This window comes from Astatotilapia calliptera, chromosome 11, assembly GCF_964374335.1.
Source record: "Astatotilapia calliptera chromosome 11, fAstCal68.1, whole genome shotgun sequence".
NCBI lineage: Eukaryota > Metazoa > Chordata > Actinopteri > Cichliformes > Cichlidae > Astatotilapia > Astatotilapia calliptera.
Genome location: NC_137432.1, coordinates 20,362,876 through 20,381,889, shown reverse-complemented (window position 1 = coordinate 20,381,889; position 19,014 = coordinate 20,362,876). Strand labels below are relative to the sequence as shown.

The following is a 19,014-nucleotide window of genomic DNA, read 5'->3' as shown; positions in this document are numbered from 1 at the left end:
AGCTGCTGTGATATGCTCTGCCTTTATGCACAGTGACCAAAAGGCCACAGCATTAGATTCCCATTCAGATGTTACTGGATCCAGATTTGCTTAATATGTGAAAATTATGGGAGAGACCTTTCCAGACCAGACCAACTCTCAAATAAAACAACAAAAATGGTTTGAACCACTGCAAACACTCTATTATTCATGCAGGGTCTTTTTTATGCCTAGTAGTAAGAAGTTTATTGAAGATACACTAAATCCAGAAACCTGAAAATTGCATTAAAATACCAGTTTTTCAATCAATGCGTGCGGCTGCCTTTTATTGAACGCGATTTGGACTGCTTTCCAAGCAGCAAACCTTGTTTGTTAACTCACAAGACCCATTCTGCATTCTGCTTTTTAATTGGGATTCTCAAGAGACCTTGTCCAAAGTCTCAGCAAAACATGCAAGTCCTATCAAGCAGCATAAGCTAAGTCCAGTAACCAATTACCCTGCTCTGGCCCAGCAGAGCTGCCGCTCTCTCTCCGGATTATAGTTCCCGCTGCTGCATTATAAATGTGCAGCTGCAGTGCTTTCCCTAATATTAGGTTATTGTGCAGATGGAAGTTGACAGTTAGTGGATGATTTGCAACAACAACAGGAAACCAGCCTTATCTGTAGCTCTCATGCCAAGAACTTCAGACACATTGTGAAAAATTAGCTCACCACTGTCATCATGTGACATTTGTTGATAAGATAAGATAAGATAAGATAAGATAAGATAAGATAAGATAAGATAAGATAAGATAAGATAAGATAAGATAAGATAAGATAACCTTTATTAGTCCCACACGTAGGAAATTTGTTTTGTCATAGCAGGAAGTGGACAGTGCAAAAGTTATATAGCAAAAATTAGAATACAATAGGAATAAAATACTGTACACAACTGTACAGAATAGAATAAAATAAAATACTATATACAGTAGAATAAATAGAATAAAATATACAATAGGATAAAAATAGAATACAAATGCTTTATACAACTGAGTAAAAATACAACTTTGTCAGAAAAAGACTGACTTCACAAAAAAATAACCTCACTGGTCAAAACCTGTTAAAGGAGAGCAGAAATTAAACTTCACCTTCTAACCTCTGAAAGCCACAAGTGAAGCTAAAGACTGTCAGGTCTCATCAGCTTTGCGGTGCCAATTATGTTGTAGTAATATTGCTTTTAGCAATTTTATTAAGCTATCTTACCCTGCAAACACAGCACAATCAGACACAAACAAAATTCAGCTTCAGTGCAAACAGATAAGGTCTTAGAATTACAGCCAGAAAACTTAATAACATCTAACAAAGTTAAAAATGTTCAAAGTTAAAAGCGAGGAAGTCTGCAACCAAGAAATGCCTTCATGAATGGAAACACAGAGATTGGTTTACAGCAAGATGCAAACCACTGTTTACACTCAGTAAAAAGTTAGACTTTGCCAAAAACCAGATAAAGGAGGCTGCATTATCTGACAAATGAAACAAAGACTAAACTGTACTAGAATAATGGGAGAAGAGAAGTATGGAGAAGGAAAGAAAAAGCTAATGGTTTGACAAACATGGTGACATGTGCATATATGGCTGCCAGTGGAACCGGATCACTGGTGTTTATTGATGATGTGGCTGCTGATTAAATGAGAAGTGCACAGGGCTATATTCCCTGCTCAAACAACACTTCACGGTGGGAAATGGATAATGACTTAAAATCAGATTTAGTGGTGTACAGAGGCAAAACGACAAAACTAAATAAATAAAAATGTTACTTTCTAACTGCTGAAAAAAGAGAATGTGTTGATGGTTGAAAGACAGACACACACACACTGACTCTTGCACTCGTCTTCAGTGCCCAGTTACAAATCCGTCCTTGTCTTGTTGGCGGACTATAAGCTTTCTGAAAGGACTTATGAAGACATCCATGATGTTTCTTTCATGTGAGCTAAGGATGAAAGAAAAAAAGATGAACCTGTGAACTCACACTTCAAAGCTCACAGCTCGGGAGAATTTTTCTTTAATTTCATGTTTCAGGAAACACACACACACACACACACACACACACACACACACACACACACACACACACACACACACACACACACACACACATTTCACAATCACAGAGCACAGTGTGTGGGCTTGTGTGCATGTGTGTGTGTGTGTGCGTGAGACTCCAAGGTAACATAGGTGCATTTGTCAGTACAATGAAAATTGTTTTAAATAAAATTACACCATTTTTTCCTCATTTGCATAGAGTTGCTTGGGGAAAAAATGTGGTAAATTAACAGATTTTATTTAAATGTTTTCATTTCATTCTCCAACTATTCAGTCACATTCTGTTAGCTGGGAGGCAAGTGCCCTTGAGTTATTCAGAGCTGTTCATAAAGCAAGTCAGAGCTCTATCTATCTATCTATCTATCTATCTATCTATCTATCTATCTATCTATCTATCTATCTATCTATCTATCTATCTATCTATCTATCTATCTATCTATCTATCTATCTATCTATCTATCTATCTATCTATCTATCTATCTATCTATCTATCTATCTATCTATCTATCTATCTATCTATCTATCCATCCATCCATCCATCCATCCATCCATCCATCCATCCATCACATTTAAAATACAATGTGCATGTTTACTTTGGCCATCTGTTCAAACAGCTTCATTATTTAAATGTACATTAAAAACAGCGTTTTTCCTGTAAATGTAACTGAAACATCACTGACTTTATGGTGAGCTGAGTGTCTCTGGTGGTACAGAATAAAGAGAGGCACTAAAGACACTGCCCTGCAGTTGTCTTTTCTTTTTTCTGTTTTTTATTGCTGGGGAGAATAGGCGCTGTGTTTTTCCACACCTCTGCATACTATTCCACAGAAATCCCCAGAGAAACAGCTCAATCTCTCGTTTGACGGACAGCTGTAGCTCGTCTCTTGTGAAAAGTGAATTTATTTGACCACTTCTGCTGCCTGTATTTTGGGGGAGAACAAGGGGAACTATACTGGGTCATACTAGGAATGCATATAAAAATGTTTTGAGCTCATCACTTCTCTGTGAAGCTCGAATGTAGCTGCCTCACTCCCTCACTCCCATCTAACTCCTGCTCTGTTACATTTAAGAATCTCATTTGGTCTTCACAGCTGCTTTCACTATGACAGCGTTTGACTTCTCGGATATAGAGGCGTTTTTGGATTGCCACCCGGATCTGTTCGAGGAGTATCTCGTTCGGAAAGCCAAATGTGACCAGGTTAGCAGGTGGTTGAAGGAGCATCAGCCGTCGAAAGTGTCCTCTGTCGAGGAGAAGCGGGGCGCTGCCATGGACCCACTGTGGCCGACCAGTGCTGACGGACTCCGGCGCAGATCGTCCCACATGGAGCTGCGACGGAACTTTGCTCGGTCCAAAGCCACCACTGCACACTGGACATACGACGAGCACGTGAGTTTGAGCGAACACGAGTCCCAGTCCAGCATGAGGCGCCGTGCGCTCCTGCGTAAAGCCAGTTCACTGCCTCCCACTACCGCGCACATCCTGAGCGCCCTGCTGGAGTCCAGGGTCAATGTGCCTCAGTACGCATCCAGCGCCATTGACTATAAATACAGACTTAAAGAAACCAACGAGAGGGAGTTTTTCTTAGAGCTCGTGAAAGATATCTCCAACGAGTTGGACTTAACAAATCTGAGTTATAAAATCCTGATCAATGTCTGCATTCTTGTGGATGCAGACAGGTGTTCGCTTTTCCTCGTTGAAGGACCCCCTCACAAGAGGACTCTGGTTTCCAAGTTCTTTGATGTGCATTCAGGCACTACAGTCAGACCATCATCTAGCACTCTTAACTCCAATGAAGTGCAAGTGCCATGGGGGAAAGGTATCATTGGATATGTGGCAGAGCACGGGGAGACTGTAAACATCTCAAACGCATATGAGGTAAAGTGTACACCGTTATGATCAATAGAATTTGTATTCTTAATTTATGTGCGTCCATTTAAGCTGGCGGATATCAGTACATGATGATGTCGGGTATTGGACCCGAGTTTTGTAGTAGTAAAAGAAAAATTTCTGCAATACACATCAGGTTTCAGGTCCACTTTCAGCTGCATTCCCAAGTTAAAAGCATCCACAAATGTGTGTCTTTTTCAAAGTAATGGGACTTTTTTGTTTTGGTTTTTGCCAGCAGAGGTATTCAGGTGTTGGCAAAACTATCCCACTCCTCAGAACTTCAACTGCGCACGTCGTTCCGAATACCAAATGCAGGTTCTTTTGGATACAAAAAATACAATAGTCAAAGAAAAGGAAAACCAATCACTATATTTTTTCCCCCCACAAACTAAATCTGGTATTATATGCTAGACTTGAGCACCACATCATTATATCATCGCCCTGGGCTGCTTGGGAAACTAAGGAAACATGCGATCTACTACTCCAGCAGCATAGGTACGTGCCAGTGAGGGGTACAAGAGTCTCTCTGCTTATAGTAAAAACAGTTTCAATCAACAGAGACTCAAATTTACAAGCCCAAGAGTCAGACCTAAACGCTGCGGATGCTTTATCATAGGCTTTACGAGACAAACGCGCATATGGTGAAGGAATGTAGAGCTGGGATGTGTGTGTGTGTTTTTTAATGTGGACTCCAGTCAATAAATATGTAATAGCCTGTATGTTTATATAACCACAATTCCAGGATCACCGCTTCAGTGATGAGATTGACAAGCTGACCGGGTACAAGACTCAGTCCATCCTCTGTATGGCCATCTGCAACAGTGATGGAGAAGTCATAGGTGTTGTACAAGCTATTAACAAAAATCCAATCGGCACCCCATTTACTGAGGATGACGAGAAGGTGAGGCTCTGTTATGCTGAAGAGAAGAAAATCATTCGCCTGTCGTACCAGCGGGCTTCACATTCATATTCATCTTCTTCAATATTACTTATCGCGCCATTAAGGGCATTTAACGAGGGAGTTAAATTTAACTGGTGCATCGTCTACCCCACCACCCAACACTAACACTTGCCATGCAACTGGAAATATTGTTTGTAATTTGCATCTTAATGGCTGCGGAGAGGGGTAAAGTGTTCCCTTGGAATCAAAACACAAGAAAATGGAAGAGAAGAGGTCAAGCTTTTACTCAAGCGTGGAGCATTAAATACGTTCGCCTGTGCATACACACAGTAAGAAAAGTGTTACTTTCAGTTGCTCCCTGTTCCAGTTGAAATGGGCTTACTAGAATATATGTGTGTTATAGCTTCATTTACGGCTCCGCTGCTTATGAGTACAATTTAATTCTCAGAGTTTGCTGACGAGACAATAATATTTCGTACATCCTGGAGATTGGAGGGTTTGGTAAAAACAAAACAAAAACAAAAAACTGCATCAATGCTGATATTTGCAGTTTGTAAAAATCACAAGTTTGCTTCTGCGTTCAGACCAGTTGCACTGACAAATTCATCCACAAGGTGGCAGAAAAAACTTGTGGAAATAAATGCATTGTGAATCCGTATAGTATGCTCTAACGCTCAACTTCAAAGAAGCTGTGAGAGATTTAAGCTTCTTTTTCAAGTGTATATAAAACAAAGCACTAAATATAACTTTGGCAGAGCAACCTCAGAAACTATTTTTCAGCAACAAAGACTGTAAAAATAGGGAGGAGAAAAAGCTTCATCCGGCAGCTTGTCCAGACATTTTAAGGCCTTTGATGTCTTACTAAGTCTCTTTCTCTGAATCAGTACTTCATTAACAGCAAATCTATTTGAGAGAAATTTGCACTGAGAAGCAGCTGACTCCATCATGATCTTTGTATGCGCATTTACTCTTTCTGGTTCTCTTATTCGGCTTTATGTCATTATTAGCATGCAGACATTGTGCATGCCTTTCTCCACTTTTTTGTGCTTTCATTCAGGTGCTGCAGATGTATCTACCATTCTGTGGAATATCGATTTCCAATGCTAAGTTGTTTTCAGAGTCTCGCAAGGAGTATGAAAGGAGCAGGGTGAGAAGTTTTAAACTGTGCTTTTACAAAAACATAACTGAACACAATAATCACTCCAAAACACATTAACATGCTGTATGCTTGCCTTTCACAAGTTAGGCTTACATTAACTTCAGCAGCGTGCTATTCTATCAGGAATGTGGAAATATGTTTGTGTAATGAACAAATGAAGTTACGGTGTTTATTGTTGCTGCTACAGGCTTTGCTGGAGGTGGTCAATGACCTGTTTGAGGAACAGACCGACCTGGAAAAGATTGTCAGGAAGATCATGCAGCGAGCGCTGACTCTGCTGCAGTGTGAACGTTGCTCTGTGCTTCTTCTGGAGGACATTGACTCACCTGTGAGACCTTTCTTTTCCCATTTCCTCACAGATTCATCTGCTGCTTGATTTTCAGTGTATAACTAAACCAAAGTCATTATAACCTTTTTTTTTTAATTTGCTGAATGACTTTATTTCTGATTGCAGTGATATATGATTTTTCTCATAGGTTGTGAAGTTCTCAAAGACATTTGAACTCATGTCTCCTTTGTGCAATGTGGACCGTGACATCAGGTTAAGGAGATTTTGCTCATAGATCACTACTGCAGAATTACAATAAACACAAATATGATTAACATTAAAAGAAGACTTGCATTTCACTGTGATAAAATTTGTAGTCAGTGTTTCTGTATATTAATGTTTGACTGTTGCTTCCTCTTTGTAATAGTGCCCACATCAGCATGGAGAAGTTATCCTGTTCTGACTGGCTAATCAATAACAGTATTGCTGAGCTGGTGGCTTCAACAGGACTGCCTGTTAACATCAGTGATGTGTGCCAGGACCCACGCTTTGATGCTGAGGTATACACAGTGTAGTGTATTTATCAGATCTGAGGCTTTTATTTAAAAAACAGTCAGATAATATGAGTCATTTGCACCGTTGTTATCACTGCAAGAATATCAGTTCCCCCCCCCAAAAAAAAGTAAAAAATGGCTTCTCTCTTTGCAGGCAGATCAAGCTTCAGGGTTTCATATCAGATCAGTGTTATGTGTTCCTATCTGGAATCGAACTCATCAGATAATTGGTAAGTGAACCAGAAAATAATCAGTTTTGTTTCACTGGAAACGAGTCCTCATGTTATAGTCATGATTTATGTATATTTTCCACAGGGGTTGCACAAATTCTGAACCGCCTGGACAGGAAGACCTTCGATGATGCAGATCAGAGGCTATTTGAGGTTAAGCTACACTAGCAACCTTCTGTTTGGTCTGCACTGTGACACTGTAGATCCGCAGGTTCTTTTCATGTTTCATATTTTTCCTCTGGCCTGTTGTTTGTGTGCAGGCATTTGTGATATTCTGTGGCCTTGGAATCAACAACACAATGATGTACAATCAAGTTAAGAAGACATGGGCTAAACAGTCTGTAGCACTGGATGTAAGCCTGTTCTTCTATCCATCACTCTATGTCTCTCTGGAGGATAAAAGATATTTATGTATCTTTTTCTATACAATAATTTCTTTTTTTTTGTCATGTGCCAGTTTTCTTTTATGGTAAATGGCCTGTATTTGTACAGCGCTTTACTTTATGTTTTCTTTTATGTTTTGATGATTCCATGTAATCCATCCATCCATTTTCTTAACCAGTTCTCTAACTAGGGTTGCAGAGGAGCTGAAGCCTTTCTAGTTGACACAGGAGAGTAGTGGTTTACACAAGTTACCAGTCTATCAAATGGGTAGTATAATCTGATATCAATTCAAATCAATTTTATTTATATAGTGCAAGTTCACAACTATAGTTGCATCAAAGTAAGAGTAAAGACCCAACAAAATTAGAAAGAAAACCCCATCAATCACACAACCCTAAATAAGGAAGCATTTTATAAGAGTACGAAGGAAAAAGGGAGCCTGAAAGCTGAAGGTTCTGCCTACCATTCTACTTTTAGAAACTCTACAAATAAAAAGTAGGCCAGCAGCCTGATAGAAAGGTGAGCTGTTAGGAAAATATGGTACTGTAATTTGATGTATATTTACTACTACCTTCTATTTACATTTACCTGATTACTTTGTATGTAAGGAAATTTATTTTTAATTCTATTCTAAATTTAACAGTGAGCCAGTGAAGAGAAACTAATATGGGAGATATATGATCTCTCTTTCTGGTCCCTGTCGGTACTCTTGTTTTGGATCAACTGAAGGTTTTTCAGGGAGCTTTTAGAGTGCCCTGAAAATAATGAATTACAAGAGTAATAGTATTAGATAAGTGCATGAAGTAGCTTTTCAGCATCACTTTGAAACAGAATATTGCTAATTTTAGAGATTCAGGACAGTGTGAATGAGTAAATAAAGCTGAGTGTCATCTGCATAGCAATGGAAATATCTGTAATGTCTTCTAAATATACAGCCTAAGGGAAGCATGTAAAATATTAAAAGTATTGATACCAGCATGCAACGCTGTGGAGCTCCATGACTAACTTTTATGTGTAACTCTCCATTTACACACACAAATTGGAATCTATCAGATAGAGTCGCGCTGTTGCAGAGCTGGATTCCTTTAATACTTTCAGTGTGTTCTGATCTCTGCAGTAAAATACTATGGTCAATGGTATCAATAACAATATAAGCTGTAGCAATAATCCAATCAACTCTTATTCATAAATGGGTCTATATTTATTGTGGGAAAAGTCATATTTTAGGACACACGGTAAAATGAATTCAAACTACCTGTATGAGAAATTATCGATTCCAGAAAAATGCTGTGTCACCACTGTTACTGCTAATCTTAGCAGAGGCTCTTTACATTCATTGGTGTCTCAGTCTGCGTTCTGTTCCAGTGCCCAGTATCTAACCTGAGCAGTCACATTATCCTCAGAAAACATGATTCCTCTTCTTTACCATAAATATTTTAGTTGCTTTTAAATTATTAATGATAAATACACGTGCAGGTCTGCTCAGTTTTCATCAAGGACAACAAACACAGCTGTATTTCTGTCACACAATCTTTGATGTTTCTTTCATCACCTGATGGATTTTTTTGTGATTAGAGACGCCAAAATATAGCAACAAATTGGCTTTAAAAGCAGATACATATTTACTTTGATCTGATTACATAGGACGGTGAATACAGATAAAAAACATCAACACTCTTGGTAAATATTAATTATCTTTTTTAGCAGTGAGTGTACATTAGAGAGCTAGTCTTATGTTATTTAGGCCATCCCCTCATGACATCACCTCACTATCTGGGACAGTTTTTTTTTTTTTAATACATCAGTGTTTTGCATTATTTTCTGTTTTTCAGATGTTGTCCTATCACGCTACCTGCTCCAAGGTGGAAGTTGACAGACTGAAGGTAATCCTCAGAACTAATCAAATAAAAACATTATATAATGCATAAAGGCACTATACCAACATCAGGAAAATAGTGAAATGTGTCAGTAGATAAAGGTGCAACGTAAACCGGAAGGCTGTTTGCCTATGCTGTCATCCTTCAGTGGCACTCTGTGACTGACAGCACTGTCCTCTCCCCCTAAGGCTGCCAAGATCCCCCTGAGCAGTGAGTTAGGCATTGATGAGTTTCACTTCAACGACTTTTCATTGGACAACGACGCCATGATCACGGCTTCTCTCAGGATGTTTCTGGAACTTGGTGTTGTCCAAAAGTTTAAAATTGACTATGAGGTAAGGCCATGAAATGTGCCCTGTAATATGTTTATCCATCCATACATAAACATGATCATACCTTCTGTATATCTGTCTGTAGGTTTTGTGCCGCTGGCTTCTGACTGTGAGGAAGAACTATCGAACTGTGGCATACCATAACTGGAGGCATGCTTTCAATGTGTCGCAGTGCATGTTCGTTATGATCACGGTAAATTTTAACATAGAGCAAAAAAAGTCAGATGTATATCTTACAGAAGCAATGATGTAAAGTTGTTTTGCATGCCCACAAATAGATAGATCTATGGAATAAACTATATAAAAATTTCTAAGAGGTATATCCAAGGTATTTCTAAGAAGTCATATGGTGGTGGATTTGGTCTCTTATTGCTTAGGGTTGCTTCTATGTCCTATCCTATCCTAACTGATGCAAAATATCCTATAAAAGTACGTTAAATATTTAGTTAAAATAAATGAAACAGAATAGATTTAAAATTACTCAGTAAGAATGTGGCCATCTGCTTTGCATTGTGTAGACAGCAAGTTTCCAGGATGTCCTGTCAGATGCAGAGATATTGGCACTGATGGTTGGCTGTTTGTGCCATGACTTAGACCACAGAGGCACCAACAATGCATTTCAAGCTAAGTACGCCACAGAGGCCTGTGGATTTTGGAACTGGTGTCTTGTTAATGCAGAGAAGTGTAACTACTCTGTTGTTCCTGCAGGACAGGTTCTGCTCTGGCCCTGCTTTACGGGACATCAGCCACCCTGGAGCATCATCACTTCAACCATGCAGTCATGATCCTGCAAAGTGAGGTCAGGCTAATATTTTTCTATTTTTTGATAAATTCCATGTAATTCTTATGTTTTTGCAGAGGTTTCTTTTTTTATCTTAATAGTTTGCTTTCCTTGTTCAAGGTTCTGTAACTTCCAACTGATAAAAGAAAATAATATTTACTTAATCCTTAATGAAATCTTGATGATTAATTTGAATAAATAACGTCATATGGTGTCAGTTAGATAGATAAATTAATATTTTTTTCTTTATTTTCTTATAGATAGCGGTTTGAATATGAAACGAAAATACCAGAGTCAAAAAAAAAAATCAAGGACAGACATTGGTGTATTTTTGAAATGTTATTTAATCAGCTCAATTGTGGATCAGTAATACATGCTATGGCCTGAGGCTAGTCGGCAATTTCTGTCCCTTTAGATTAAACTAAACATCAGCTCAGCAAGAAAACACATTCAAAATAACAGAAAACACAAATGCACAGACTTCATTCAATTTAAAAGTGTTGGACTGAGACCATTAGGCTAACAGAAAGCCACTGTTTAAAGAGTTCGAGTAAAGTCGAGAGGCTGCTTTGTCTCAGGTGAAAATCAGTTTGATCATTGGGATCCGTGTTTTTTTATCGATTTCTTTTAGCAGCGGACAGAGAAAGTCCAAACACGCTGCTAATTAACATTTCTAAAGGGAGCTTCTTTTGACAGTGAGCAATGACTTTACCGGTGCATTGGATTTAAGGAGACATTTTAGCCACTATTACTCATCCTCGTCTGCTTTTGCGTGTGTACCCACTGTATTGCATGCTATTGTGTTTTTATTTCACAGGGTCACAATATCTTTGCAAACCTAAGCTCTAAAGAGTACAGCAACATGATGCAACTATTGAAGCAGGCTATTCTCTCCACAGACCTTACTTTGCACTTTGAGTAAGTGTTGCTTTTTTTTCCTCACGGCATTCAAGGCCAAAATAGTTTGTGACTTGTAAACTTACATACATCATTATAAATTATTGGATGTATTACCATATTCTGAACAATAATTTTCACATTTTTTTGTCATTACAAAGCTCTTCCACTTGGGTGGTTACCAAGATGGGGAGGGGGACAAATTGTGCTTCAACTTTTTTTTCTGTCCTTGATTATCTCTTTTAATTGCAAGGCGCAGAACCAAGTTTTTTGAATATGTTCTGTCTGGAGAGTTCAGCTGGACTGATGAAGGACACAGAGAAGTTCTCAGGTTTCTACATTTATATACAAATAAATCAAAATAACACAAACTATAACTGAATTTAAAAAAAAGAGATGGAAATGAGCTTTAATGTCATCAACAGGTCTATGTTGATGACAGCATGCGATCTGGGTGCAGTCACTCGTCCCTGGAAGATATCCAAACAGGTTTGAGCCTTTCACTATCCCTTCATCCAGGCTGCTAATGTTTTAATCACTGATAGTAATTATTAACGCAGCTGCTCTTGCTATGTATGGGTCCGAATGGCCGGAAAGGATGCTAGGTTGTGTACATGACCTTATACACCAGGGCATTGTGATATTGTTAGAAGCTGCATTTATAATAATCCTTATTGTGATACATCTTCTTTTTTTCCCCAATATATGCTAAGAAGTACATAATTGCAATACAACCAAAGAAGGTCTTTTCCATACACTCCGGAATATGCACTTGCTTCCTAGTGGCCCTGAGCCATGGCTATATTAAGAGGATTCTTATAATATATCCATGTCATGAATATGTTACAGGTACAGGACACTGGAGGATAGATTAGATTAAAAAATCCATCTAAGGTAGTGCCACAAACATCGCTTCAGTTTCTTTGGGACTTTTCCAAAAAGAGCATAAGGGCACTTCCTAAAGGCCATTTAAAAAGTTTTTTTTTGCATCCTTGACCCATACAGTTGTTCTATCTAGGTCAAGGATGCATGTTTCCTAGAGCTTTCTCATTAAATTAAATTAGCTCACTAATCCATTTACTTAATTTTACTTGGACACAAACACTCATTTGATTTTTTTTATACACAACCAAATTATATTTCCAAAGCTTAGTTTACAGTCCTGTGCATGTGTTTTTTTTTTCTAAAATAATGCATGTGATGCGTTAGCATGACCCATAATAGTACCATACTAATAGAAAGATAATTGTTCTTCTCATTTAATTTAAATTAATATAAGGACAAAATAACAAAGTACGTTTAAGCCATTATTAACAGCAAACTGGTACATCATTTTTAGAGTTAACTAATTTGTTTCCCTCGATCTGCACAGGTTGCAGAGCTGGTTACAAGTGAATTCTTCGAGCAAGGTGATAGGGAGAGGTCAGAGCTTAAGTTAATCCCAGCAGTAAGTAAGGAAGCTTTAAAAGTCAGTCACACAATTTTCCACAATTTTCTTAATATAACTAGATCTCTCTCTAGGCAATCTTTGACCGCAATCGCAAAGATGAACTACCTGCCTTACAGCTTGAATGGATTGATGGGATCTGTAAACCTCTTTACCAGGTCAGACAACCCTTTATGATTTAAGTTAAGCATTTAGGTCTTATGAAAAGGTAATAGTAATTAAACTATTAATATCATTCTTTCTCTCCAGGCACTGCTGAAACTCAACAGAAAGTTACAGCCAATGATGGATGGCATCGATGCCAATCGAAAGAAATGGCAGGATCTCTGCTCATCCTATCAGCAGACACGCAGAGCTTCGGTGTCTAATCAGAGTACAGAATCAGGTCAGAACACTGAGTCAGGTGAAGAAGATGGAGAAAACAATGAAAACCTAGAGTCTAGAGAAACTGCGAAGCCAGTCGAAAACTCAGTGTTTGGGTCAAAGTGCAGTTAGGATCAAAGATGCAGAGAAAACAAGGAGATGGAAACATAGCATCTGCAGGAAAGAAGTAAAATAAGCTAAGTGTTTGGCAAGCTTTGCATTAAGTTGAAAACATTCAAATGTCCTCTGATTTGATGAGAAATGCACTACCCACTATTGGTAAATGAAAAGCAGCTTTCATCTGCTAGGTGTCCCAAGCACTACGTTAAACTCAGGACTGAGCTTTATCCCTACTGGTCAGACTCCCTCAGACCTCCCTCAGCTCTCAGATGTAACTGAGAGCTTGTCATGGGATGAATGAGAATTGAATAAGAATGAAGGATGAATAAGAAACCAAAGAAGGTCTCTTAATATTATAATATTTTTAATGGGAACTGTGTTAGAAATCCCAAAACTATTGGAATGCCTTTACAAAACAAAAAAGAATCACTGTGACAAATCATATAAATTGCCATTATGAATGTTTACTGGAGCATGATTGTGTTCTGGATAAGGCTGTGGTACCTCAGTTGCAAGTCTTTGGCTATATGGTGTAATTTTCAGTGTTTGTGGGTTAATTGAACTGTTTGGCCAGCCGCTTGTTGTGTGCAACACGTGTATTTTCTGGGGGAAAACAGGCAGATATGCGTCAAAGACTCAAACAAGAGGTCAGGGTTAAAATTTAAAGTCTGCTGGCTTGTTGTATGCACGTGTCTCTCTGTGTGTGTGAGTCTGTGTTATATCATGGTTAGGTAGTTATTTAATGGGTCTTAAAATAATTTATTGCAGCGGGATAGTTTAATTTCCAGTCTCATAAAATGTTTAATGAATGCTCACTTGATTGAGAAAAATACATGAATGCCTATAAGTCCATGTGTTCAGTTCAGTGTTAGATCTACTTTCTCTTTACATGTGCCCCAACTGTATGCTACTAATTTTATTGTTTACTGTCTTTAAACTACACACAGTGGGATGAGTTTGTCTTACTCTCGCTAAAAAAGAAGACTCCTCAGTGCCCGTACTATGGCCTTTACAAGATTTCGGTGTTGTACATATAAAATATGGAAAAATATCCAACTGGAAGTTTCATAAAGCAGATTGTGTACATACAGTATATACGGTGCCATGAAAAGTATTTTCCCCCTTACTGATTTCTAAGTTTTGTGTATTTTTGTCACACTTACATGTTTCAGATAATCAAAGAAATGATAAATGATGACTTCATTTATTAAGGAAAAAAGCTAGCCAAACCTAATCTATGTGAAGTCATGGCCTGCCTCATTGAAAATAATGAAAATCATGAAAATAATTTGATTAACCGCGTTTTCATATAAAAGAAAAAAGCTGAGTCCAGTTTCATGAGCTAAACCCAGAACTGATTACCAGACCTGTTGAATCAAGGAATCACTTAAATGGAACCTATTTGACAAAGTGAAGTAGGTTAAAAGTCCTCAAAAAGCAACAGCTGAGAAACAAAGTCACTGATATCTATCAGTCTGGAAAGGGTTACAAAGCCATTTCTAAAGCTTTAGGACTCCAGTGAACCACAGCGGTAAGGACAGCACTATCCACAAATTGAGAAAACTTGGAACAGGGTGAACCTTCCTAACAAAATTACTCCAAAGAACCCAGAACTGCATCTAAAGAACCGCAGGCCTCACTTGCCTCACTTGCTTCACTTCAGGTCAGAGTTCATTATTCAACAATAAGAAAGAAACTAAACAAAAATGACATCCATGGGAGAACTCCAAGGAGAAAACCACTGCTGACCAGGAAGAGGACATAGCTGAGCTCACATTTGTCAAAACTCTGTGGACTGATGAAGCAAAAGTTGAACTTTTTTAAAAGGTTTGAGTCCCATTACACCTGACATAAAACTAACCATCATTTCAGGAAAAGAACACATCATGCCAACAGTCAAACATGGTGGTGGTAGTGTGATGGTCCGGAGGTGCTTTCTGCTTCAGGACCTGGACGACTTGCTGTAACCGACTGAACCATGAATTCTTCTGGTAAACCCTGGAGGAGAATGTCCAGCCATCAGTTTGTGCTCTAAAGACAATGCAGGACAGTGACCCAAAACACGCCAGCAAGTCCAATGGCTCCAAAAAAAAATTAAAAATTGAAATCCAATTGAGATGCTTTCTTCATGCATCCTAACTCTACAATCTGTCTGAATAAAAACTATTCTGCAAAGAAGAGTGGGCCAGAATTCCTTAATAGCAATGTGAAAGACTCATTGCTAGCTATCACAAATGCTTAATTTCAAGTCCTGCTGCCAAGGGTGGCACAAACAGCTACTTTGCTTAGGAGCCAATTAATTTTTCAAATACGGCTGGGTAGGTACGGATGGCTTTTAGTAAATGAAATCATTATTTTTAAACTGCATTTTGTATTTACTCTGGTTATCTTTTCCTAATTTTATAATATTGAAATTTGTTTGATGGTTTGAAACATTTAAGTCTGAGGAATACTAAAACTAAGAAATCAGGAATAGGGCAAATACTCTTTCATGGCACTTTACACTATGCTTTCATTTATTTGCCGATGCATGGTGATTGTGTTGAAACTGCATGCATCATATTTAATATTGACGCTGGACATTATCTCGATGCCTTCGACTGCCCAATGAGATTTGTTTTGCATGAAAGTATTACAACGGAAATACGAAATGTTGCTACTGCACTACTGTTGTCGAGAACAGATACAGATTTCTATTTTAGATCACAAACTGTACCAAAATGATACATTCATTATTTTTCATACACCAGGCTCTATATTTATAATTATTCCCTAAAATAAATTCTTAGAGAAGACAGGACGGCGTTTCACTTCAGACAAAAAGGAGAGGCAAGTTTTAAATGTGTCTCCATCTGGTTTTGTGAATAAAACTCTGTGGCATGAAAACTGTTTGTTTGGTGTTTATGTAACCAGAGTTATGTCATAGCTATTGTTTAAAATTACAGTAGCTGCTTCTTTATATCAGACCGTCTGACAATTGTGAAGTTTACTGACATTCGGAAGGAGGAAGTAGCACCATGATGTGAATTTATTGTTACTGTTGTAAGGCTATTGGCAAAAAAAATAAAATAAAATACATGAATAAATATGATAATCCATCAAGTACATTCTCCACTGTAAATGATATACACAATATGCCTAATGTGACAATGCACTGTGCTTTCATATGTGGCCAAGGATGACGCTGATGCACTCTTTCACTGAAGCACATTGAGGCAGCTGAGATCTGGAAGATTATGAATCAATTAAACATGCAGTCCCCATGATTCATTAGCCTGTAGGAACAGTTTTAGCAGCAATAACTTGAAGTAAAAACTCACAGTTTGGGTTTGGATCATCTTCAAACTTTACATCAGTATACCAGGCCATGGGGGAGCTAAGTACCTAGGTTGGCTAAGCATTTGACCATGACAGTCGCTGTTAGCGTCCAGTAACAATGTTAACCTTGAAATTTTTTTTAAGAAACAATATTGAGTAACATATCAAATGAAAGGGCATGGGGAAAGCTTTACAACACTAGTTTTATTTTTTCAATAAGACATCCTATGGAATCACAATAACATAACATAACAGGCTGATGGGCTCGTTCTCTGAGTATTGAATTGTTAGGAATTTAACATTTCAGACGCTAACTGAGGTCTGTAGACCCTGAGGTTTTTTGCAGTTTCTCGCAGCACTGCACAGTCTGACTTCATGGTGAATTTTCTGTGATGTCCATTCCTTGTGTTGTGAAGATTGTGTTAACACACATCTAATTTGTCCAGACCAGCAAACTGCCAAACTTCCGTTTTTGCATTTGATAAGAAACAGTTTTCTGCTATATACGCTCTTAATCTTTTATGGAAAATCAGCATGGATGTAGTTTTTCACATGGCTCCATACAGGCCTGTTAACACATTGTTTTTCACATGACTGTAGGTGTGGCTTCTCTCACTGTTGATAAAACCCCAAACACGTTGCTTGTGCATATCTGCAGCATCACAGATAACAAAACAACATCTGTCCACATCTGCTACCTGAATGTCATTAAACTTGGAAATTAATGCTTCTAATTTCAAGTTGCATTTATTTCTTATGTCTTTCATAAAAAGTAGAGTAAAGTGTTTTTGTTTGATTTTCTTGTGCGTATGGATATTAATAGAGTTTATGTGACTGAAATAGACAGCATCTGTATTTATGATATGCAGTGGCTTTGAGATTTCCCTGTCTCTTTGGAATACTGAAGAACAACATGGAGAGCAACAATATCTCTTTTTACCTTTTTATATTTGACAGCACATAAGAAAAGACGAACTTGCACTTTCAAAATCGTCTCAGGTAAAAGAGCAAAGTGACATGAAAGACTGCCAATGAGAAAAACACCGAAAAGTAACGATAAAGGTTGAATCATCCGCAAAGCCTCAAAACAGAAGCTGAAACATTGTATAGAGATTCTTTACATATTCATACAGCCTCTGTTAAATCCTCTTATTGGTCTGTGGAGAGTGTTTGATGTTGATTTTAATAGGTGAGGCAACAGTAGAAGCAGAAGTAATGTATAAAACCCAGTACAGCTTGATGCGTATTCAGCCGCCAGCTGCCAAGCCATAGCCAGACCCGGGCCTTAATCTATAATTTAACATGGATTGAGTTTATTCTCCTCAGGGTCCGTGATCAGGGAGAACTGGATGGAGACAGGAGAGAGAGCCTTCCAACCTCATTTTTGATACAGAGTCTGGCTCCAGCACAGTCTTTGATCTCTCTGCTGCTCTCGCTTCCTCTTCGCTGTGCTTGTTTTTTTTTTGTTTTTTTTGTCTCCCTCACATACAGAAGCAGCATCTCTAACTCATATCCTGTCTGACATACTGTACTATAGGTACACGCTGACAAAAAGATGCAGTGCATAAATGTCTGTGCGGAAAACAAACACCCCGAAGAGACGCGTGTAATGTTTAATAACCTTTAAGATATTTATATGCCTAGTTTATATTCTGAGTCATTTTTTATGAACCAGAGCTCAAAAAATAAAAACACATAATAAGAAATAACCTCTGAGAATGAGTTACAGTGAAGGTTTTAAACAGTGTGTGTAAACATTATCACAGTAATGAGATCGCTCCAACTGCTGCTTTGTAAATCTAGAGGAAATGTCCTTTATCCATTTTTAGAAACTAGATTGCCATGCAAATGTAATAGTGTGAAGCAGACTATAAATATTAATACACACTCTTACTAATGGTGGTGTACTAGAAATAGCTGTGTTCGCCTCATGATTATTTCTTTGATTATGTGCAAATCTTTTTTATGATACAATGCCGGAACTCTATTATGAATTTTAAAGCAGACGGCACTTGTTGGGCATGCATCAGTGTGATGGCTTCAATAATCACACATTCAACACCACATCAAGTCTGAACACAGCAAACAAGAAACTTTGGGGGAGAAAAAATTAAAACACTTCAGTGACTGTAAAACACTATTTGTTTACATTTACTGTACTTAGAGTACTACAGTACATACCTTGAGCCACTCCTCATTTCCATATATTTTTCTAGGAAAATGGAAAATAGGTGCAGTGATTTATTGAAACGTGCAAAAACATTTATGGAAATGCACGATATAGTGCAAAAAACAGTTTCTGGCTCCATAACTGATAGTGTTTCCACTGTGTGTTCTATCCATGCTTTAACTGCATTGGTCATGGGTTTGAGGTCATTATGTGGCTGAAAAATGAAGCTGTGGCTAATCAGATGCTTTCAGATGGTACTCCAT

At 38.1% G+C, this 19,014-nt stretch overlaps 1 protein-coding gene across 1 annotated transcript; it reads left to right on the top strand.

Moving 5' to 3' along the window:
* The first annotated feature begins 3,012 nt into the window (after nt 1-3,012).
* pde11al (phosphodiesterase 11a, like) lies at nt 3,013-15,341 on the top strand. Its single transcript, XM_026185539.2, has 20 exons — nt 3,013-3,938; nt 4,693-4,851; nt 5,909-5,998; nt 6,198-6,338; nt 6,487-6,551; nt 6,706-6,838; nt 6,987-7,062; nt 7,148-7,215; nt 7,323-7,415; nt 9,279-9,329; nt 9,512-9,658; nt 9,741-9,848; nt 10,174-10,283; nt 10,364-10,454; nt 11,254-11,354; nt 11,587-11,664; nt 11,759-11,822; nt 12,706-12,780; nt 12,855-12,938; nt 13,030-15,341. The coding sequence occupies exons 1-20, from the start codon at nt 3,165-3,167 to the stop codon at nt 13,273-13,275; spliced, it is 2,754 nt and encodes a 917-aa protein (XP_026041324.2). The 5' UTR covers nt 3,013-3,164; the 3' UTR covers nt 13,276-15,341.
* Nucleotides 15,342-19,014: the final 3,673 nt, after the last annotated feature.